Genomic DNA, 25,390 nt, shown 5'->3' with positions numbered 1-25,390 from the left:
TGAGGTATCAGCTAGAGTGTTAGCAACTATGTGATATATATGAGGTTTACTTAATGTTCGTGTATATGCATTTGAATAAACTTTTCTGATACAAATGATAACTTTGTTATTATTGTTATTATTGGTCCTTAGCATCAGCTATTATTGATTGAGAGAATGTTCTTTCTGTGCATTTTAAAATTTGTATAATTTTAACCATATTTAAAAATCTAAAGTGACATGTCTGTAAGAAGACAAAGTCATTTCTTTTCCTGGGATCTTGGATCAATAAACCACTTATCAAATACATAATTAATTTCATCTTCTAACTCAAATAGCACTAGAATAAGAAACAAGCCCAGACTTCATATAACAATAACAATATATTTATTTTTGCAAAATTCTACTTAGATTTTTTTTAGTAAGTTCATGTCAGTTTGTCTAAGCAAAACTACTCAGAAATGTTGAAGTAAAGATGGATATCTTTGCTCTATTTGCCAGGCTGGCAAATTATTTATGGTATCAAGGAATTCCAACCCTATTACATATTATTGCTCTCATGAGGGAATATATCTGCCCCAAGGGGAGGAGTATCCCAGTATTTTAGGTTTAGTTATCTTTCAGAAAATATGGCCCCATTACTGATATGAATTCCCAGAATATTTGAGGATTTATCAGTCATTGTTGAGTTATAAAGCAGCAAACCAATTTTGTTTTTATCACATCCTTAAATAACATTGTATGTCCAAAACATTTAGAAGAAGCTAACAAACATATTTTGTATTTTCTTAACAAAGCATTCAAATGTGCAAGCTGTTGAGGCTATTTGATATCCAGGTGCAGAGTATTACTTGCAAGAGCCAACTAAGACTAACAGACATTAGTCTACATCGCCTCCGAATTAAGAAGTTATAATGAGTTCAGTTCTTGGTTTGGGCTTAGTCAGCCTTGCTTGAAGTCTCCAAGGGACTGACAAAATTATCAGAAATTTTCCATAGGAGTCTTAGTAACTGTATTGTGTAGATGAGGGAGGGAAATAAATTTCACTTGAATTCATGTCATAGTTCCCAATATGAAGGGTGACAAAAGATATCTTTTATTTATTTATTGATTCCTTCATTGTTATTTGTAATATACATAGAGAAAAATGCCCACACAAATGTATATAATGTCTGGTTTGTAGTGAGCATATCAATATGTAACTAAAAGATTTACTCATTTCAGACTGGCTAGAGTTTGAGCTTGGACCTTTTCCCCTTATATTTTAGTCTGTAAACTACAAAGGAAACAAAGAATTCACATTGAAATAAATCTTGTCAGAAAGTAACAGCATATAAAATGCCAGTCATCTCTAAGGCCTTAGCTGGTGCTAACAAAAGCTAATGAACTGCAAAAGAAGGAGGATTTTCTCACCTTTTTTGCCAGCACATTTTCTAACTCAATCATGTTTCTTGGAAAGAGCTGTGGAAAGGCAGATATATTTTCAGCTTATGTGGCTATGCACTTTTGATCAAGTTTATAGACAGAAACAGCACCTTTTCACATAGTATTTTTTTTAACCAGTAAATGTGACGTTTAAAGACTTAAGATTTCTTTGGTAGTGTTGCGTGTTTATTATAGTGAAGGTATCATAAGGGCATTTAAAAAAATTTAGTCTGAGTCCCAATCTGTGAAACATTTTCATTTCCTTTTGTTTTCCAGCTTGAAATACAATCCTGTTGTGTTTTCATTCCAAATGATAGCCTGCCTTCCCCAAGTACAATTGTATCTGGTGACATCCCTGGAACAGTAAGAAGTTGGTACCATGGACAAATCAGCATGCCAGGAACCCTTGTTCTGTGTTTACCCCAAATAAAGATTATTAGTGCTGGACACAAGTACATGGAACCTTTGCAGGAGATCCCATTTGTTATCTTGCGACCTATTCTTGAAGAAGGTAAACTTATTAAAAAATCTTCCTGTGGTCATTATATTTTATATATATTTATGTTTATATAAATCAAGTTTCAGACTGCAAGATTTTTACTGCTCAAGGTAAGTGAGCTAAGAATATTGGCATTTATATTATGTGTACATATATCCATATATATATATATATATGAACAGACTGACTGACTACAAAAACTATGTGTTTGATTCAGCACTATAGTGCTTGGAAGTTTTTTTGGAGGGAAGGGCAAGTTTTTTGAAGAATTTGCTCTTTTTACTTTATATATTTGAATTAAGAAGAATGATTAGCTATTTAAGAGATGAGGTTTATAAGAACATTTTGCAGGCATTAAAACACTATTTTATAAATGTTATTGTTATTATCTCTTAAAAAGCTGAAGCATCTGACTTTGTTGGCTAGACATGTTGTCTCAAACTTCTGTATTTCATACTTCAATATTAATATCTTTATACAGCACAATTTATCTCTTCATAGCTTATTTTTTTCTTCTAATTTAAGGTAATTATACTTTGATAATCATTTCACTTAATCCCTCCTCAAAAACTAACAGTTCTTGTTTTTGCACAAATTCATATCTTTCTCAACTTGACATTTAATTTCATTTTATATGAGAAGCTGAAAAGATATATTGAGTCAAATCGCAAAGTAAATAATGTTGACTTATATTTTAACAACAGTGTTAAGTTTTTGAAAATGGTAGACAGGTCAACACCTTGTTCATATTACTATTCTGTAAGTGTATGAATCTTTGTGCTTCTCAAGTTTACATCATAATATTGCTATTGAGAAGTAGACCAGATTCTTTGTAGTCTGTTACTCTTAACTTTCCCTGCTTGTTTTTCTTATCAGTTTTTTAGAAATCTGGATGACAGTCTGGGAAAATTCTCTTAAGTGCTACAGAAGATGACATTTTCCTTTCTCTAAGTTGATGTAGATACATAGTATCAAACATAGTTACTATAGAGCCTTGTTGTCATAAAGAACCTTAGGAGTGATCCAGTCTTACTTCCCTCCTATGTAGAAATTTCTTCAACAACTGTCTCCACATCTCTATCTTCTGTATAAGAATTGCCAGTGATATAGAGTTAATTATTGATCAAAGCAACTTTTCCCCTCATTTCCTGTGTCAGTCATGGTTTCAACCTCAGCTAGTACTTGCTTTTTATACTTCCTAATCCAATTGTCATGACATGCTGAACCTTGCCAGCACCTTGACCACACCAAAGATCATGTCCTTCATATTTTAGCCCTTTCATCTCTAGAACATCTGCCCTGGGCATTGTTGTCCTGACTCATGCGTACCTTTTCTGAACCACCATTTCAGGAAATCCCCAGCCTAACTTCACTTTGCTCCACATTTCTTGAGCCATCTCCTCATATCCGTGCTAGCCACCTTGCCAAAACAACTATAACCACGTTTCTCTTTCCCCTTCTCCAGTTCTGGAATAAAGAGCTGGATCAAATCAGTTCTGCCATTGCTCCAGTTTGAACTGTCAGTCTGCTCTACTATGACCACACTTACCATTCCTACAATTTTCAGGTCCCCTCCCTAGCCACAACTCTGCTATTTGCATTGATCCCCAGTTGAATGTAAGTTCCTTTCCTTGTGCTTGTATTGCAAGCACAATGCTTGACACGTAGTAAACTCTTAATAATTTTTAGCTTCATTCATTCATTCATTCATTCATCCATCCATTCATACACCAAAACATAACTGAATGGGTTGGACCCTACATTTTCTTAGGTTCAAACTCCTTTCTTTATCCTTCATATTAGCCTGATCTGATCTCAGGCCTCTACCCTTGTGGTCTCATTCAGCCCATTCAACATTATAGCATCAATGTAGTGGCAGGCATAAGTGTCCTCAGAAAATGAAGCCTGTTTCAGGTCTCTTCATTCGAAACTGTGGCATTATGAAGGAAAATTCAAGTAACTCTGAGGAAGGAAGGTATGATAAACTCCCCTTCCCATTTCAAAACAAACTACCCCTAAATGGATCAGCCGCTGGAATAAGGAAAAAGGCATTAGTGAGTTCAGTAACCCAATACTATTAAACTGGGGCCTGGGGTACCTGTTCTATCATGGTTACAAGATTGGAAGGGCCTATAAATATCAGCGTTGTTGAACTCTTGATAACTTACTATAAGATTCCAAGTACCATATTTGCCTTATTTCTTGGACATACAAGATGTCATGAAGGGAGTTAGCATAACAAAATACTCCAATCTTCATCTCCCTCAAATTGGAAATGATATTACGTACTATGAACTTGAGATGATGGTTCAGACAAATTAAGATTTGGCTCTACACTCAAAAACTAGTGTAAGTTACTGTTAGTGTCCATATATACTGAAACCCAATAATTCATAATATCCATTTCTATGAGAAATTTGCTCTGATCAGCCACTATCACTGTGAACCAAATAGGGTTTCTTCCACCTCTCTTCACCTGAGCAGACACTCCTTTAAGTAGTCTTATCTCCTTCTTTCCTTCTTTTCAACACCATGTTTTAAGGGTCACACCCAGAACTCCTCATTGGAAGAGGTTATCATCACCCTCTGCTTACCCTCATATATTGTTGTGAATGATAACTCATCCTGTCATTACCACATTCTGTTTCTGAGGGCAACCATTTTTGCCTAAACTGTTTTGATTTCTTTCATGAATTTCACAAATGAAGTTCTTGAATTAAATTTTCCCAGTGCCTGATGTATCTTCCTTTCATTCTCAAAGTTTCTGTTTGCTTAGACCTCTAATTTCCTGTTCACATTTCAGCAACTGAGTTTTATGAATTAGTCTTTCCAAGTCTCTGTGGTCACATGGGTAGGCAGACCTATAGCTACAGCTTAACGCTCCTCAGGTGGGGCTCTACCCAGAAGGTGGGATCTAGTTGCCTGTAAGACAAGCTCTTCATGGGAGTAGAGGAGAGAGTGTGTGGGATATGGCATAAATCCAGTTTACCCAAACTGTCTCTTAAAAATTTGACCTCCTTCTTTGCCTATACTGTTAGACAACCAGTTGCAGAGGGAATTCATCTTTATGGGGCAACTCCTCCTCTTAGCCACTTAGAAAGAAACAAAGAAAATTCCCATCTGGGGCTTCTCACTGATTTAACTGGCTTTGCAAAAGCAAATCTTCTATGAGCTCCTCAAGCCAGTGAACTCTGTAGCATGCTAAAAAATCAGGATTGCTACCCATTAGATCATACCCTCACTAACCATTATTTTCATGACTCATTCAGTTGCTATTTTAAACTTCTCATGTAACCTCTTGAATTCTAGTAGTAGAAACCTGCCCATCCTCTGGAAATTTAGGCAATGTAAAAACAAAAGATATACATTAAAATTATTTTTAAAAAGAAATAAATCATCTTATAATGAAATAAAAATATTGTAATTCTTAGTTGCTAATGTGGAAAAACCGCTTTTTTGCATTTATCCCTGAAATAGCATTGTTGAGGCGTATTTCTGGATGGCAGTGGGAATTATTTCAAAACCCCAGACCTCCCACTTTAGAGGGAGAGCTTTTTATATCCCTGGTCCTTGGGACCAACCAAGTCCTAAGGATGACCTTCTTGGCTTCTTAAAGGGAAATAAGTTCAAGCCTATGTAAAGTAAACATTTTTTCCTATAACATTACTTCTCTTTCTCATCCACGGTGTTTTCACTAAGTGCTTATTTTCATGAAAACAGTTAAATGTATAATTTATTTGGACACAGTATACTTTCTAACAAATATACAGAATATATCCTGGTTAAGTGTATTCGTCCCAAAATAGTTCATTTGTTGTTAATGGAAATTAGGAGTATCAATCAGTAAACATTTAATAAGCTCCTACTCCTAAGTGCTAGGCACACAAAAAAGAGGCAAAGACAGCCCCTGCCATCAAGAAACTTAGAATCTAATGGAAAAGACAACACACAAGTAAATACACACAAAGCAAACTATATACTGTATAAAGAGGAACTAATTAACAGAGGAAAATTGCTGGAATTAAGAGGTATTGGGGCAGTCCCTTCAGCAGCCTATTGCAGTAATCCTGGCATGAGATGATGAGGATCTGCACCACAGGGCAGCAGTAACAGAGGAGGGGAGGAAGACATGTTCAAGAGGTGTAGCACAAGGGAAATCAACAGGTCTTGGTAGCAGCCTGTATATTGGGGGTGGGGAAGAGTAGGAGGGCCAGCAGTGAGAAATAGTGAGAATTCCAGGAGAAATCTGAGCCTGAGGAATAGGAAGAATGGTGTTGCCCACCACAGTGAAAGAGACTTCTATTTTGGGTATACTGAGTTTAAAATGTCTACAGGACATCCAGTTTAAGATGTCTGAAAGGCAGCTCAAAGTGTGAGATTAGAGGTCATCAGAGAGCATAGGTCAGGAAAGGCAGATTTGAGATTCATCAGCATAGAGATAGAAATTAAATCCACAAGAGCTGATGAGATCACCAATGAAGCAGTATAAAGGGAGACAAGACAGCCCAGGACAGAACTTTGATATCATAAAATAACTTTTCATCTCCATGCTGCCTTCATTTCTTTTTTTGTCATTATTGTATTGTATTGTTCTTTTTTTCACTCTGTTATCACTTAATACACATCTTCCCTCATTTTTCTGAATTTTTCGTATTCATTATTCCTTATAGTACAGTAATATGCTTTTTTCTGTGTTTCCAGTAAATGACCATTTTTTTTCGTCTTTTTGCAGAAATGTTTTAATTTTCTCAGTTTCTTAAGAGTAACCAGGTAAAAGTCTAGTTAATACCTTCTTGGCAAATCATGGATTTTTGTCCATGTGCCAAAATATCTTTTTAAAATATGATTTGTTGCTATCCCATGTTATCTGGTTTGTACTCAAATTTTTACACCATGTTCACTCCAGGCTAGAGTGGATACCACTCTAGATACCATACTGCTGTTTGCATTGTCAATTTAATTTAACAAACGTTTATTGAAAGCCATATAAATATATTAGTATTTATATCATCAACAAGGTACTGATCCTGTTTTGAGATAGCTAGTTGTCTAGTTAAGGAGATGAGATAAATAAACTAATAAATATAACACCATGCAGAATCTATGCAGAATGTAACAAATGCCTATGGAGAGCAGCAAGCAAAATGCTTTTGGATTATGGAGAAAAGAAGGGAAAGCTGAATAAAAGAATACTTCATGAAAGAGGTGTTATTTGATCTTTACCTGTAATGATGTGTTGGAATGTGATAGCAGAAATGAGAGATAAAGACATTCTGGGCAAAGGAAACAGTCAACTTAAAGCCAGGGAAGTTTGAAAGTACATCTTAAAATTATAAAATGATGAATGATACATTTTAGAGCACAGTATGAAGGGAATATGAAAGATAATATATTATAAGGTTCTGAACTAGGATAGCAACAGTGGAAATGGATGGAAAGGAACAGTTGAAAAGGTGTTTTCATGGAAGATTCAACTGATGAATTATGATAGAATAATAAAAAAAATCCACAGTTTTAAGTCTGAGTGAGAGGAAAGTTGTTGATACAATTAGTAGGTTATGGGAAGTTAGCCAGAGATTGCAGGTTTGGATAGTAATAGTGAGTTATTTTGAGATATGTCAAGTTTGACATGTAGTCAGGACAACTAGATTAGTATGACTGACATGCAGTTGTATATGTGTCTGTCAAGTAGGACATAAGGGCTTTCTGACCTTACCAGTCTTTGTTTTTCCCATTTTAAAATACTTAATTTTTATTCCTCTTGATCTTTTTCCAATTTCCACTTCTAGTCTTTCTTAAATGTCAAATTACCGTTAAATTCCCATCTTATTTTTCCAGTATATCATAACATATATAACAGTTAGAGAGGTCTCCATTTGTAAGGCTTAGATATTCTCCAAATTAGTCTAGAAGCCAGTTAGCCAGGAACAATTAAGTTTATTTTGAGCTATTACTCAGCAGTACAAACCAGATGGAGAGGGATAGAATCAGATTTAAACTTCCAAACTCCGTTCATCAGACTCCCTAGGAGAATATAAAGTGGCAGCATAACCAACCAGTGAAACATAATATAGAAATAGTTCCTGACCCAAATTTTTGCTCTCACTGATCAGCCATACTCTGAGGAAAAGAGATCTTTTCAAGAGATTTAAATCTTCATTTGGAATGAAAATGCTAAACATGGAAACTTCTAATTATCAAATTGAATTTTCTACATTATTTTCAAGGGAATTAAAAAAAAAAAAACTTGTGTGCATCTGTAGCAAGTGCTTTAAAAAAAAACACTTAACATGATAGTAGCTTATTTTGTACATATCTACTTGTAACTTGTACATAATTAGTGCTAGTGCATTTGTAGTAACATTTTCATATATTCTATCTTAAACTCTTAAGTACAAAGCCAGATAAAGTATTTTCTAAATGGTTGAAATGAATCTTATTCCCTTTAGTTTTATATCTTTGTCTTTCACTTTCAAAACAATACAACCTAAGATTGTACATGATACATTGGGCATTTGCCTGTTTTGATTATTGTTATTCCTGGAAGATAGGTGATAAATTTGAACTCAGATCATAGTCTTAATAATTTAAGATGTATCCATGGTTATTTGAGATCATAGCACATTCTCTCTGTAAATTGTACCATGAGTACTGGTTTACCTTTGGCCATATGATCACTGAACCTGGAGTTAGGAGACCTGGGTCATAGGCCTGACTACCACTAACTAGTTGTATGACCTGACATAAGGCACAGGGGCCTCATTTTCCTTTTGGTGGAGCTGAATTAGACAATCTGATTTGTCCCTTCTCATCTCACATATTCTATAATTATGTGGTTTTCTAGCACAAGTGTTCCTTATTAAAAGAAGTATTGAGATCTCTCTTTCTAGAGGCAGAAGTTCTTGAGAGTTCCACTTCTTAGAAGTCAATACAAATTTTTTTTTCCATAGAAATCGTGACCATTTTGGTCACCTCAGATGTTTTTCTTAAAATATTTTTTAAGTGAGGGCAGGAAGTGGGAGACTATTGATATGGAATCTTTTTTAAAAAATAAATTTTTATATATTTTTTTTCTGTTATTACCATAGTATTCCAGGTATCTCTCTTTTTCCCCCTCCCTGAGAGCCATTCATATGACAAATATTATTCTTTAGAGAAGGGGAAAAACAAAAGTCACAACTACTTGATTGAAAAGGTCCAAAAAACTGTGCAATGTGTAATGATTATGGACCTGCCACCTCCATGAAGGGAGAGTAGGTTGGGAGTGTCTTTTCCTATCTCTTCATTTAAGTCCCATTTGATCTTTATAATTTTGATACATGTAGTCCTGATTTTTGCGTGTGTGTGTGTGTGTGTGATTCCATATATATTTTGGTAGTTTCTGTGTATGTTGTTTTCTTGGCTCTATCTACTTCAGTATGTGTCACTATATAGATCTTTCCATGTTTCTCTGTATTCATCATATATGTCATTTCTTACAGAACAGTAATATTTCATTACATTCATATACAGTTTGTTTAGTGATTCCTCAGTCAATCTATGTACTTTGTTTTTAATTCTTAACTATCACAGAAGTAGTTGCTATAAATATTTGGAGGATATGGGGACTTTCTTTTTATTGATTGTCTCCTTGAGGTGTAAACCTAGTAATGGACTGTCTGGTTCAAAGAATATGGACATTTTAGTCACTTTATCTACATAATTCCAAATTGTTTTTCAAAATGGTTGTACCATTTCACAGTTCGCAGTTCCACCAACAATATATTAGTGTACCTGTCTTACTACTATGGTCATTTTTGTCAATTGGCAGGAGGTTGTAAATTCTTTGCAATTCTTTTGAGAACTGTTTGTTTATCAATTGTTTATTCATCTTTACCTTTTTTAATGTTTCTCCTTACTCCCATGTTTCTCCTTCTATGAAGCTCTGGTCTTCTAATTTAGTTAGCTTGTTTTGTGTGCTTGCATTCAAATCATTATAAAAATGTTTAGCTGTCTATGGGCAAGGACAAAACCAATAACACTGTCATAGAGATTTCTTTGAAAACTACTATCGAAAAATTTACCAGTGATTTCTTAATTGAAATCTGATGGCTATTTCTTAGTTTTTAATCTCCTTGACCTCTCTACTGACAACACTGGTCACCTTTTCTTCCTGGACTCTTTCTTTTCTTTGGATTTTCATGACTCCACTACCCTGGCTTTCCTACTGTCTGTCTAATTGCTCCTACTCTGTCTCCTTCACTGACTTTTATTAATATATATATATACATATATATGTATATATGTATATATACATATATACATATATATATGTATGTGTATGTGTGTGTATATATATATATATATATATGTTATGTTGTAACTGTAAATGTTCCCTAAAGTTTTGTCCTGGATCCTCTTCTATTTTCTCTCTCTCTCTCTCTCTCTCTCTCTGTCTCTCTCAGTGATTCTATGTGTCAAATTATATCTTTGAAGATGACTCATATATCTATATCATCAACCCTACCCTCTCTTACATTTCAGTGTGTTGAAAATAAAACTCATTCTCTTTGCCCCCAAATTACCTCTATTCCAAACCTCCATATTTCTGTTAAATGTACTGTTATACTAATCCCCCAGGTTCTTAATCTTACTATAGAATGAATGGAGGGCAGGACAGAACAGAGGGAAATGTGGTTAGTCTTTGGCAACATGACTGTTGTGGAAGTGTTTTGCATGGCTACACATGTATGACCTATATTGAATTACTTGCTTTCTCAATAAGGATGGATGGGGAGGGAGGAAGGGAGAGAATATGGAACTCAAAGCTTTAAAAATGAACGTTAAAATTTGTTTTTGCATGCACCTGGGAAATAAGATGTAAAGGCAATGGGGTACAGAAATCTCTTTTGCCCTGGAGAAAATAGAGGGGAGAGGGATGGGGGTGATAGAGAGAGGGGGATGATAGAAGGGAGTTCAGACTGGGAGAAGGGCTGGATGGGGCGCATGTTGTCCTGTGTTGGGGGTAGGTAGAGATGGAGAGAAAATTTGGAATTCAAATTCTTGTTGAAGTGCATGTTGAAAACTGAAAAATAAATAAATTATGTATTTAAGAAAAAAGAATGATCAGCTGTGAAAGACTTAGCTACTCTGATCAAGACAATCACCCAAGAAAATTCCAACAGACGCATGATGGAAATTACTATCCGCCTCCAGAGAGAGAACTGATGAAGGAATGCAGATTAAGGAACATTTTTTAAAATTTTATTGCTTGTTTATGTGTTTTTTCTTTTGTACCATGGCTAACATGGAAAGATGTTTTACATGAAAACAAAGAAGATCTGACTGTGGCTCCTTATCACCTCTTAGCAAAAATGTAGAGGGCAGAGCTAAGATGGCAGAGTAGAAAGATGCATGTGCTCTAACATTTCCCCCACAGCCTATAAAATACTTGTAAAGAATGACTCTCAACAAATTCTAGAGCAGCAGAAGCCATAGAATGACAGAGTGGAGGAGACTTCCAGTACAGGGTCACCTGGAAGACTGATGGGAAAAGTCTGTTGAACTGGACATGGAGCAGAGCCCAGCTGCAGGGAGAAGGACCAGAGCAGGCCTTGGGGGCAGAATCCCCAGCAGCAGCCATTGGCAGATCCATCAACCCACAGGCTCCAAAGGTCAGTGAGAAGGCTTTTTCAACTGGCTGAGAAGGGAGCAAGATGTCTCCCGTAGCTCTGGCCCCAGGCAGTGGTGGCAGAGACCTCAGCAGGCAGCAGCAGCTCCTACAGCAGGCAGCAGCCAACTTCCATTGTTGGAGGCCTAATTGCAAAGCCCCTGGAGTAATTGAGCAGCTGATCTGAACCTCAGCCCTGAGTGGCTGGCCCCCCACCTAAAGCCCCTGGGGGAATTGAGCAGCTGATCTGAACCTCAGGCCTGAGTGCTTGCGTGGTGGAACTGGAGGCGAGGCTGTTGTGGAGAGGAAATTCTACTACTCAGATTCTGGGAACAAAAGTTTCTGGTTGCTCCCAAATCAGTGTGCAGGCTTGATTGTGCCACCTTGGAGAAACTAAGATCTTACAAGTCCCCAGAGTATACCATCCTCTTGACAAAGCACCCCAAAATCAAGTAACTGGTTGGGAAAATGCCCAAAAAAGAGGAAAAAATAAGACTATAGAAAGTTACTTTCTTGGTGAACAGGTATCTTCTCCCATCCTTTCAGATGAGGAAGAACAATGCTTACCACCAGGGAAAGATGTAAAAGTCAAGGCTTCTGTATCCCAAACATCCAAAATAAATATTCAGTGGGCTCAGGCCACGGAAGAGCTCAAAAAAGGATCTTGAAAATCAAGTAAGAGAGGTGGAGGAAAGAGAAATGAGAGAGATGCAAGAAAAGCGTTAAAAGTGAGTCAACAGCTTGCTAAAAGAGACCCAAAGAAAATGCTGAAAAAATTAACACATTTAAAAATAGGCTAACTCAATTGAAAAAAGAGGTCCAAAAAGCCAATGAGGAGAAGAATGCTTTAAAAAGCATTTTCCCAAATGGAAAAGGAGGTTCAAAAGCTCACTGAAGAAAATAGTTCTTTAAAAATTAGAATGAAACAGATAGAAGCTAATGACTTTATGAGAAATCAGGAAATTATAAAACAAAACCAAAGGAATGAAAAAATAGAAGACAATGTGAAATATCTCATTTGAAAAACAACTTACCTGGAAAGTAGATCCAGGAGAGACAATTTAAAAATTCTGGGACTACCTGAAAACCATGATCAAAAAAAAGAGCCTGGACATGATCTTTCATGAAATTATCAAGGAAAACTGCCAGAGGGCAGAACCAAAGGGCAAAATAAGTATTGAAAGAATCCACTGAACACCTCCTGAGAGAGATCCAAAAAGAGAAACTCCTAGGAACATTGTAGCCAAATTCCAGAGTTACTAGGTTAAGGAGAAAATATTGCAATCAGCCAGAAAGAAACAATTCAAGTATTGTGGAAGTACAATCAGGATAACATAAGATCTAGCATCTTCTACATTAAGGGATCGAAGGGCATGGAATATGATATTCCAGAAGTCAAAGGAAGTAGGATCAAAACCAAGAATCACCTACCCAGCAAAAGTGAGTATAATACTTAAGGGGAAAAAATGGTCTTTCAAGGAAATAGAGGACTTTAAAGCATTCTTGATGAAAAGACCAGAGCTGAAAAGAAAATTTGACTTTCAAACACAAGAATGAAGAGAAGCATGAAAAGGGAAACAGGAAAGAGAAATCATATTGTAACTTTTGAAACTGTTCTCAGTATCTGGGTAGTTGGTGGGATTATACACACACACACACACACACACACACACACAAACACACACACAGAAAGAGAGAGAGAGAGAAAGAAAGAGACAGAGAGACAGAAGAGCACAGGGTGAGTTGAATAGGAAGGGATTATACCTAAAAAAATAAAATTAAGGAGTGAGAGAGGAATGTATTGGGAGAAGAGAGAAATGGAATGGGGCAAATTATCTCCTATAAAAGTGACCAGAAAAAGCCTTTTCAATGGAGGGAAAAAGGGGGGAGGTGAGAGGGAAAAAGAGAAGCTTACTCTCATTACATTTGGCTCAAGGAAGGAATAACATGCACACTCAATTTGGTATGAAAACCTATCTTACAATACAGGAAAGTGGGGGAGAAGGAGATAAGCAGGGTGGGGGGCATGGTGGAAGGGAGGGCAAATGGGAGGAGGGAGCAATTAGAAGTAAACACTTGGGAAGGGACAAGGTCAAAAGAGAGAATAGAAGAAATGGGGGGACAGGATAGGATGGAGGGAAATATAGTCTTACACAACATGACTATTACAGAAGTCATTTCCAAAACTACACATATATACTATATTGAATTGCTTGCCTTCCCAAAGGGAATGTGTGGGGAGGGAGGAAGGAAGAGAAGTTGGAACTCAAAGGTTTAGGAGCAAATGTTGAGTATTGTTCCTGCATACAACTGAGAAATAAGAAATACAGGTAATGGGGTATAGAAATTTATCTTGCCCTACAGGACAAAAGAGAAGATGGGGATAAGGGAAGGGAGGGATGTTAGAAGGGAAGGCAGATTGGTGGAAGGGGTAATCAGAATGCTCGGTCTTTTGGGTTGGGGGGGAGATGGGGAGAAAATTTGCAACTCAAAATTCTGTGAAAATGAATGTTGCAAACTTAAATAAATTTTAAAAAAGAAAAAATGTAAACTTTTATTTAGCTTTGACAACTTGGATCCCACCTATCTTTCTAGCCCTATACTCAGTGATGTAGCTAAATTGATGATCTCTGTCTTCCCTGTATCTCAGTGACTTTTCACTGACCATTCCTCCATGCCTATAATGTACTGTCTTCACCTCTTCCTCATAGGATCTCTCTTTTTCTTCAAGATGCTGCCTAAGTACTACCTTCTACTTAAAATCTTTCTTGATCTCTCCAAGTATTAATGCCATATGCCCTAATGAACTTGCATTTTTACGTATCCTCTTTATATTTGTCTCTGTGTACTTAAATGTGTGCATATTGTCTTCCCTGATAGAATGTAAATTTTTGTTTAGAGTTGCTATTATTTTGTTCTTTATATTTTTATTCCTAGTGTGTACCATAGTGCCTTTTGTATAGTAGGTTCTTAATAAAGCATTATTGATTGATTGATTCTTTTTCAGTTCACCTAGTTCCATTAATAAGTAGTTTTGACTTTCATATTTTGCTTGGCCTCTTAATCAGCCCAATCTCATTGTCTACCAACCCATATCTCTCCATCCATCAAGTATATCATGCAGGTCTTTATCAAAAGTCTTGCCAGACTTCATTTAGATCTATTGCATTCCCTTTTTCATTATAGGTAACCAATAAAAGTGTAATCTACTATCGTTAGGCATTATTTGGTTGTTTTTTAAAATTTATACTGATCTTTAGCAATAATTTCTGCTTTTTATAATGTAGTGTCTGGAATCAAAGTGAAGTACACAGAACTCTACTTTGAAAACTGAACCTGCTCTTTTCCTTTTTGATAAGTGGGATACTGTTTCCCCATCTCCTCTTCATCAAGATACTTCTCATCCTGCATAATTTTCCAGTTTTTCGAAGGTTAGCAAAAGTGATTGAATAGTCACATCTAAAATTTCTTTATTATTTTAATATGTACTTCATCTACTTCTCCTGGTTTCTATGTATTGAAAATATGTACCATTCTCATTTATTTGGAGTATGAGTTCTCCATTAAACATTTTTGTCTTGTGCTGAAGAGCTACTTGGCAGGGAAAGAATAAGTAAAATAGAAGTTAAGCGGTTCTGCTTTCTCTCTATACTACATTTTTTTAAAAAGTGAAGACACTTTGAAAATCATAACATGCATATATTTAGTCTGTGGGGCCTTAATAAACATCTCTTTGTAACAATATTAAAAAAGATCTTTTGTTGCCAAGAGCGTAATGTGAGAAATTTCTCAAATAGCTGCTTTCTTTCTACAGTGAATGATGTTACAAATATGATCACATAAAAGGAGCAAGAATCTCTGGTTGCAAAGATTGTAAGCTTACTTTTCTAAGAATATGCAGTCCTTAGATACCTAGAATTCAAAATTAGCTTATTAATTTATTTCATTTGATTTCAATTGCCTTTTTGAGAGAGGTGATCTCTAATGTACCCACAGTCATTTTAGGTAAAGGATTTTGATCAAAATCAGTGTAGTGAGTTACACTAAAAAGTAATTTCACTGAGGATCACAGATATAATTGGAGGTGTTAACACCTCCAAGCAGATGACTTCCTTGTTATATTATGTGTAGTGTATGGTTTATTTTTTCTTCTTAAATGAGTTGCATGCATCTTTAATAAAATATTTTGACAGTAATGGGAGTATTGAGATCATTCATAAATTAAAATTTTGCTATTATTGGATCCAGTAAGTTTTTATAGAAACTGATGGGAAAATCGTTCATCAGCTATGAAAAACATGAAGGATACTTTTCCATGTAATTCTGGTTCACCCTAGAAGTTTATATATTGTTCCATTGTGGGTTGAGTTTATATCATATTTTGGTCACACTTTCCACTTGTTCTGAAGGCTGGTGGTGTACTGTTGCTATGATTTTATTTCCACTGTAACTCACCATCTTTTACTTTAATCCTTAAACCATGCATGTAAGCTGGTTGGGAGCAGGGAGCGTAGAAGAGATAAGAAAATCTTAGTAACTTTTTAAAAAATTAAATCTATTGGAAGTCATATTTGTTTAGTAAAAAAAAAGGCAAACTCCTGCATTTCCCAAAATATAATTAATATAATTGACAAAGAACACATTATCTTTTCATTCTTGTTATGTTAATGTTAACTTAGGATCAAAGAACTCTGAGATGGTCTAATACTTGTTTTTATGTATGATTAGATTCACACAGTTTTAAAAGCTGAAAAGATTTTAGATATCATCTAGTTGACCATACTCATTTTAACAAATGAGAATACTGAGACCCAGAGAATTTAAAAGAGTTGCTTAAATCACTAATAAAAGTAGATTAGTGGTGGATTCTACACTAGGCCCTAGATTTCCTATTCAGTCCTGTATATTTCTTTTTGTGCCATGCTGTAGTTACTTAGATATGTTATCATACTTTAATGGTAAAAAAAAAATAGAGAAAAAAAATCACAGTGCTCATTTTCTCCACTCTATCCTATTTATATTTTGTTAATCTTGTTCTGCACTAATGTTACCACCATACTAATTTGGGCCTTCATTTACTGCTGCCTAGCCTACTGAAGTATTCTCATAATTGGTTTCTCTGCTTCCAGCCTCTAAATCTCTGAAGTTCCCAGTCTGATAATGTAACCCTTCTGATATAAAATTATCAGTGCCTTGCTGTTGCATCTGAGCTAAAGTATAAACCTTAGCACTTAGGCTTCCTACACAACAGTCTGACAACAATCTAATTTTCCAGCCTTTCCATACTCACATTAGCTTTCTTGCTGTTCCTCACCCATGGCATTCTGCTTCTTGACTATGTGATTTTTCCCCAAGTTTCCCCCCAAGTTTGCAATGCATTTCTCCATATGTGTGTTCTTTGGATTCCCTAATTCCTTCAGAGCTCAGTTCAAGGGCCATTTCCTACATGAGAGCTTTTCTGATCCCCATTGGTAATACTCTCCCCCTACCCTCCAATTACCTTGTATTTATTTTGTACGTATTTTGTATGTATCGGTAGGTGTACATGTCTCCTCCCACAGCCACTCACCAAGAGGTTCCTCCAAGGTAGCAACAATGACAATTTACATTTTTTCTTCATCTCACCTGCATCCAACAGCATCCCCTACCCATAGTAGCCTTTAAAAGATACTTGTTTATGATTAGTCAGTTACTTTGCTTTCACATATTCTTAAGTTACACCCAAAGGGAAGCACCAGTTTTTCCTTGAGCTTAACATTCCATCTTACACCTTTATTAATTTGCTTAACCTTGCCCTATATACCTGGAATATACACACATCTTTTCTCTGCCTTTCAGGCATCTCACCTTCAAAAACTCAGCTTAGCTTTTGCTATGGAGCCTTCCTTGATCTACTTTGTATCTGTTTATCTTTGTACATGCTACTCTCTCCCCAACATCCACCCAGTTTTGACTCTTTGAATAGGAAATTATCTGGTTTTGTTTGCCTTTATATGTCCCATTTTGAGCACATTGAATTGCATATAAAATTCATTCGGTAAACATTTATTGAATTGTTAGATTGAATTACTTATTCTTATTTTAAAAAAAGGGAGTGCTACTGTTAAGCCCCCCAAATTGCTGTAAAAGACATGTTCTTTCCTGATTTTCTTCCTACCAGTTTTGTACTATTCTAAGTCCTGGTAAGATTCACTTAAATTAGTCTCTAAAAATTGAGTCCTGAAAATAATTGTTTTAGGTATTGATTTTGTGATTTTATAAACCTATATAAGTGACATTGACCTAAAACCTTTTGGCTCGGTGTTCCCACTATATAAATTACTTTCTAGATATAAAGGGCAGATAATTAGATTTAGCATTAGCTTTTTCAGTTCATTAGGTAAATCCATTACCATCATCATCATCATCATCATCATCATCATCATCATCATCATCATCATCATCACCTGATGGTCATTTTATAACCTTTCTCTAATTTTATAGCTGAAGTAACTGAAGTGCAGACAGGGTTAAATGACTGACTATAACAGCAAGGGCCCTGTCATACACAGGAGGATCTGCTGTACAGGTTCTCTGGTGTGCTTTTCTAAAAGGAAAGCAACTTTTGAGGAGTCAACAGTCTACTTTAATCAAGCACATATATCATTCTCATAGTTCAGGGGGGAAAGTCAGTTCCCTAAACTTCCAAGAAAATACAGAGAAATAAAGATCAACAGACAGGGCTTCCAACTGCCTGACCATACATACATAGTTACGAGAGAGAGAAGTTTGATTTTTCAAAGCTGGGGGGCTGCTTAGCAGCTTCCCAGAGTCTCATCTGGCACACATACCTTCTTCCAAAAACTAAGCCCGAGCTCACCTCAGAGCATTTTGACACTTTTCAGAGCCAGAGGGCAGGAGCCCCAACCCAGTGCCTCAATAGAAATTAACCAAAGTTATTGAGGTCTTTTAATGATTGGGGAAGATCTTTAACTCTCCCTCCTCCCCCATTAACCTTAAATTACCATTACACTAGCCCAGTGTCACACAGCTGGTTAGTGTCAGGGCTCGAGTCCATTCTGTGACTTTAAATTTTTCCATTGCATGAAAGTGAAGTACAAATGATAAAATGAAATTTCAAATTTATAGAATTGATGAACCCCAGAAGAAAGAAATTATGGGTGTGTGTATGAATGTGGAAATGTATTTACATTCCCTACACATATACATATGTAATAAGAAGCCTCACGGTGTTGAGTTTTGTGATTCCCAAGGACTTCATTAATTCTGTAAATTAATAATTCCCAAATTTAATTAAAAAGGCTGCTGGGAAACAAGTATGCCTCAGAGCAGTGATCATGACCTTTTTGACCAGGCAGTGACTTTGACAGTAGTAAAAGTCTTTAGTTCCAAGACATTGCTATTCTACTTTGCTAGCTTTTTGATTTATCATTTACCATGGTGGGCAATTCTACTATGACTATCACATGGTTCATTGGGATGGCAGAGCTAATAATGAAAATAACTCCTGACGTATTAAGTTAGTGGAATGTCATTAAGGCCCTGTTCTTCTTACCTGAGGTATCCTTTCACCCTCAGTATCAACTTTCAGGTCTCCAAAATAAGTGAAGTTATCTTTTATGAATGCAAAATGTCATATCATATTCATTTCACATCTTAAGCTACCAGTACAATAAAACCTCTTTAGTCCAAACTTTGTTACTTTGAATTTGGGTTAATATCTCTATTGATAAAACGTAAAGGTTTTCTGTAAAATTTTACTCTTACATACTTCACAACTTCAATCGTTCTGTGATCTGATCAGGGTATAAAGTCTAACTTTCCTATACTTTCTCATGCTGTGTAATTCTTCTCAAGATGAACATTCTCATTTCCTTCAACTCTTCCTCACATGATATGATACAGAGGTGCTTCTCACTCTTGATCCTTTTTCTCTAGACATTCTCTATCCATTTCTTTTTACAGATAAAGTTGTACTCTAAACCAAACTCAGTACTTAGATGTGGTCTGAGCAGGGCACCATACATCTTCTAATGTTGCCTGAGCATAAGTTAGGTTTGCCTTATACTTTTGAGCTTATTCACTTCTAAGACTCCCAGTTCTATTTCAGGCAAACTGCATCAAATCGCTCATTAGGTAATTTTGAAGTTTTTTCAATCCAACTATAAGAATGTACAGCTTCTATTAAGTTTTATCCTATTAGATATGATCTAGTATTTTAGTCTGTCAAAACCTTTTTGGATTCTGACTTCATCATCCAGCTTGTTAGCTGTAGCTCCTAACTTTGTATTATCTATACATTTAATAAGCATGTCTTCTAAGTTTTTATCTAATGTATTGATTAAATAGTTAAGACCACTTTCAGCCCATTTACAGGAATTCTGTCAAGTTTGTGGAATCAATAATGGCTACTCTGTAGGTTCTGTCTTGTTATGTAACAGGCATCTGTCTATCTTGTCTATAGTTAGAAGATATTGAGTGAACAAAGACATTAGGCACAGTCTGTGTATCTGGTCATCTGGTTCCTGATTGCTGTCTAAAGTCAAGCTCAGTAACAACAGGAATCAGTAATATGATATTGAGTGATGAAGTGGACATGTGCCAAGGGTGTTCAGAGCAATTTCTCCACAGAGCCATCAGTGAACACCTTCCTTCTTCCTACTATGAACCAAACACCATCATAGCCTCTTTTTAGTTTGAATTATCTTCCTTCTCTTACATGCTTCCAGTTCTGTGTGGAAGACCTAATCCTTAATTCCTTCTTTCTATAAGTTAAAATGTACCAATCAAAGCCTGCTTGTTTTTAGCATCATGATTTGGTCCTACTTTTTGTTTGTATAAAGATTCTTAGTCTTCCAAATTAATGTAAAAAACATGTTCTTTCCTGGTTCTGCTCCTACTTGTCTGATTGCTCCTACTCAGTATCCTTTCCTGAATAATAATTGCCTCTCATCCATAACTTATTGTCTCCCAAACCTCTTTCTTGAACTCTCTACTCTTTACTCCCAGTATATAGTCTGTATCATCAGCTTTAAATAGATTCAGTTACTATCTCTGTGAAGATAATTCCCAAGCCTCTGTTTCCAGCCTTAGTCTCATTTCTGCATCATAGAATTGTTTGCTATACATCTAGGCCTGGAAGTCCTTGCTAGCCTCTCAAACTTATTGTGTACAAAACAGAACTAATTATTTTCTACCTCTAAACCCATTCCATCTTCACACATTCTAATTTCTGTTGAAGATGCCACCATCCTCTGGTCACCTGGTTTCAGAACTTTGGAGTCCACCCTTCTTTTTCTCTCACTTTGTATATCTCAAATTTTTTTACTTGATGTATTATGCTTAATTTTGCCAGGTAATTCTTAGTTGTAGTCCTAACTCCTTTGCCTTCTTGAAAATCGTGTTCCATAACCTCCTATCCTTTAATGTTGCAACTGCCAAGTCCTGTGTGATCTTGATTGTGTGATTCCAAAGACAGGAACCAGTCATTACAAAAGCAGAGACGAGAGATAGAATATCTTATGAGAGAAACAGGGAGAAGGCCAGTTTGGCTGCATTGCAGAAAATGGTAGGAAGTATAATGTATGATGTGGCTAAGAAAGGTTGGAACTGGGTTGTAAAAGTCTTTAAAAGTGAAACAGAGAAATTCGTATGTTATTCTAATGGCAGTGAGTTTATTCAGTCAGGGAGTAGCATTTTTAATCTGGAAATCACTTTGGCAGTTGCATGGAGGATAGATTGGAGAAAGGAGAGATTTAAGACTGAGGCCCCTATTAAGAAGCTATTGAAGTTATGTAGGCAAGAGGTAATGGGTACCTGACCTAAGGTGGTAACTTTGTGAGTAGATCGAAATGGTTGAGTTACAAGATACTTGTCAAGGTTGAAATAGCAAGACTTGACAACTGGTAAAGTATGTGAGATGAGGGGAATTGAGGAGTTCAGGATAAAACCAAAATTATGGACCTGGAAAACTAGAAGACTGGTAGTACCTTTGGTAGAAGTACAAAAGTTTGGAAATGTAGAACCTTTTTTAGAGAAAGATGAAGCAGTTCTGTTTAGGATGTGTTAATGTTGAGATGCCTCCAGAATTTAAAATGTCTAATATACATTTGGTAAAAAAAGAACTTTGAACTGACAGATTAGAGTCATTGGAATATGTCTTCTTGTAATGTCTCTATAATTTTGTTTTTCCAACTTAATGATTGAGATACCCAGTTATAGCCTCAAGGTATATTTTGTTATTTTGTTTCAAAAGTAATATTTAAAGTAGTATACAGACAACTTATCAAACTGTTTTTAGGATGTTATGTTATTTATAATTGCTTTATGATTACATTTTAATTTACATTTTACATTTAATTATATTAAATGACATAAAAATTTCCCTGAAGTAAATTTTAACCACTTTGTATTTGTGTGTTCTATCTGTCTTCAGGTAATGCTTTCCCATGGACAATCAGTTTATATCATTTCAGCATTTATACCCTTCTTGGACACCAAATGACACTTGGGTTAGTACAGCCAATGGGTTGTACATCTACTCTGGCTGTCACTTCCCAAAAGCTGCTTGCCGTGGGGCCTGAATCCAGACATTCATTTGTTGTCTGTCTCCATGTTGACCTTGAGTCACTTGAGATAAAATGTTCGAACCCCCAGGTTGGTACGTTTAACTAATTTATGAAAGGAAATTAAAAATAACTTGATTTAGGTACAATTGTTTTCCATTTTGTTGAAGAGGTTCTTTTCTATTAAGCATCTTATATTTTAAATGGGCCATCAAGATCAGGGTGGTTAGATTAAGTCTTGCTTTGAAGCTCTCTCAAGTTTTGTAATTTAAACTCTTCTGAAAATGTAATAGCTGCAGCATAAATGCATCTTTTGGCTGATGGATTGAAATCAGTTGCAGATGTAGTTTTTAAATGCTGAAGAACCACTTTACTGTCACTCTGGATGTGTCTACTGAAGTGATCAAATGTAATTTTCAATCACATTCTCACTCAGAACTTCTTTGATTCAACATCCAGTGCTTTCACATAAGTGATGGCATATTTTGTTTTGAAAGGCATGTCCACTGTTCTCAAGATGGTTATTTGTTAGACATAGGCCACGTATGTTGTACTCTAGATTTTCATGACTAATTTAGTTATATATCACCCAGACTTGTCTAAGTTATTTAAAACAATTTTCTGCTTTATATTTTTCTGCATATTAACTGGGTTCCTAATTTAAGTATCAGGGCTGTTTTATCTGAAGTTACTTCTATGTGATGTTATTAAAAAAAATTCCCTTTAGAAACCATATCTCAGTTTGAATACATGTTTGTTCCACTGTTAATTGCCATTCTTTTTGAGGTAACTTCAATTTATGAGATATTTGGTGACCTTTTTTTTTTAAAAAAAAAACTCATCTTTTCTCCTTTTATTTGATTTTATCATATTCCTTACTATTTTTATTTTTGTTGACTTAATCTTGTGTGCATTTGGAAACATCCACTCTTTGCTTCTAAATGGGTTTTATTTGAATGCAACTTTCAAGTAAAATATCCATTGTGTCATAAAATCTAGGAATCTGCCTGTTACCTGTAAGAACAAAAATAATTTCTTTGAGAATCCATTGTTAAATATTCTTCTCCCTTGTGGTATATTAATTTGTTCCATTTAGATGGAAACTTGCATGAGCATTGCTGTCAGGAGAGCATCATAAAACTTTCTCAAAAAAGGCTTCTTCTAACATTCATTCCTCTCTGCTAAATTTTGCTCTATGTATATTTGCAAAGAAAAGAAACTGACCCAATTTGTTTGATTTTTTAAAAGTTCCGTCATCGTAGAAAAGTCTAGCAAATGACTGACTGGTAAGAAAACAGAGCAGAGGACATAAAAGTTGGAAAAGGGCATTCCATTATATTTCCCAAATATAAGTTGAAATAAGGAGTATAAAAACACTTGATAGCAGGTGTTAATGCAACTATATCAGCAGCATGCACACAGGTCACAGAGATCTGCAGATTAGTTTGTGAGATTAAAGAGAAATGCACAACTACAAACAAAAATATAATTGGATTTGCTTTGTAAATGACTGAGAAATTTTCCTCCCAACTTTCTCTAGAGAGGCAGCTCTTTGTAGCTGGTCTGCCTCTCTATCCATAGTAGGGGTTTGAGGGTAATGAGGAATTTGACAAGAGTTTTTAAAGGCTTCTGAAAGAAGAGAAGAAAAAATTATTCCCAATGTTTCTCTCTCATATTCAAGCTTTTTCTCTTTCTTCCATCCTTAAGAACCTCTATCCTTTCCACCCCTCATGACTACAACCTGTCTAGGTCTATCTCTCCTGTTTCTATACATTATTTCTCTTTTTATCCCTTTCACTTGTTGCTTTAATACCATTCCCTATATGCATTTGTGCTACTTCCTAAAGGAAAAGCAATCTGAATAAACTAACACATACTAAAGTGTGGATCAATGATTATCATCTCTACCTCCTTTTAAGTGATTGCCTTTTAATTCAAATGAATATATATTTGATAGAATCAGATATTGTTGGGAGAGGGCAGAGGAGAGAAGGGCTCATGCAACACACTTCACCTTTGTGTAAGCTTCTTGCAAATATCTGTTGTGTCTTTAGTTATTTTTATAGCTCAGGAAACTATGTGCAATCTAATACTCCAGTGAATCTGTGTTTTCCTCAGTGTGGATATTCCTACCTACTATGTGGGCATGTGGTTTATAACTCTTGTCATCCTCCAGTAAATTGGCTATGGCAGGCCTTCCTTTTTTTGCTCTTGATTTGATTGAAACCAATGAACATCTAGAATTATAACAGCTTTTAATGCACTATTAGCTGATTTTTCTGTTTATTGTGCATGATAGATACTAGTTAATATCTTGTAAATGAATATAAGGCCAGCCCTTGTAGGGGTGAGAACAGAGCATTTGTGCATGCTCAGCCCCTTCCTTCTAGCTTAGGGAGCAGAGAAGTGAATAAGAAATTGCCCCAATGTCATAAAAACTACCATTTACGTAGCACTTTAAGGTTTGCAAAATGCTTTACAAACATCTCACTTTTATCCTCACTACCATTCTAGGGAGTAAGTATTATTTTTATTCTTATTTCAGTTATGTGAAAACTAAGGCAGAGGGAGTTCAATGAGATGGCTTAAAGTCACATTAATAATAAACTATCCTCACAGCTAATAAGTATCTCCTTTACTCCATGTTCAATACTCTATCCAGGCACTAACTAGCTGCATCTAAACATAAAACAAATATAGCTGCAATATAAATTGTTCTGAGACCTGTCTCAAGACATCTGCATTTTTATATAACCCAAGGCACTGAAATACGACTTTTGGTGGGAAGGAAGGCAACCAAAAGTGTTGCAGAATTCAGTCCTTTCTTTTTTCCAGAAAGAATCATGAAGTATTCAACTGTTTCTTTTCCCATACTTGCCTCCTAGTGGTTCGAACCTAACATCAGTTGACCTTAGTTTCATCGTTTATGTTTCCTTAATAATGGCAGAGACAGCTCATATAGCACAGAAGAAAGGGCACCTCTACTCTGAGCCAAGCCTCCCTTAGAATTCTACTATCCACGTTGCTCTAGGCTCTAAGAAGGATTTGCTTAGATAAAGAAGTTGTAGCCAGGGTCCAACTAGATTTTTAAGAGGGACAAAGTAACTGCATATATAGTAATCATTTTAACAGAATCATGATTAGACATTAATATACTTCAAAGGTGATTTTTTAAAAAATTTATTTATTTTTAGTTTTCAACATTCATTTCCACAAGATTTTGAGTTCCAAATTTTCTCCCCATCTCTCCCTTCCCCCACCCCAAGACACTGA

General features: G+C 35.7%; 1 protein-coding gene across 19 annotated transcripts in view; it reads left to right on the top strand.

Annotated features, from left to right (window-relative positions):
• VPS13B (vacuolar protein sorting 13 homolog B) overlaps positions 1 to 25,390 on the top strand; it is a 1,048,068-nt gene that overhangs the window by 474,010 nt on the left and 548,668 nt on the right. For 16 of the 19 annotated variants that reach the window (XR_011966588.1, XM_072606881.1, XM_072606871.1 and 13 more), the window contains 2 exons: positions 1,681 to 1,915; positions 21,988 to 22,208. Coding sequence is in view for 17 of the 19 variants with exons in the window: in XM_072606881.1 (XP_072462982.1) it covers positions 1,681 to 1,915; positions 21,988 to 22,208 (456 nt within the window). In the remaining 2 variants the exon portion in view is untranslated. Of the gene's footprint in view, positions 1 to 1,680; positions 1,916 to 14,839; positions 14,984 to 21,987; positions 22,209 to 25,390 lie in introns of those variants that run through there. The other 3 variants (XR_011966589.1, XM_072606877.1, XM_072606878.1) reach the window with 3 other exon arrangements.

The sequence above is a fragment of the Notamacropus eugenii genome, chromosome 4, assembly GCF_028372415.1.
Source record: "Notamacropus eugenii isolate mMacEug1 chromosome 4, mMacEug1.pri_v2, whole genome shotgun sequence".
Taxonomy (NCBI): Eukaryota; Metazoa; Chordata; class Mammalia; order Diprotodontia; family Macropodidae; genus Notamacropus; species Notamacropus eugenii.
This window is presented reverse-complemented; position numbering and strand designations above follow the sequence as displayed.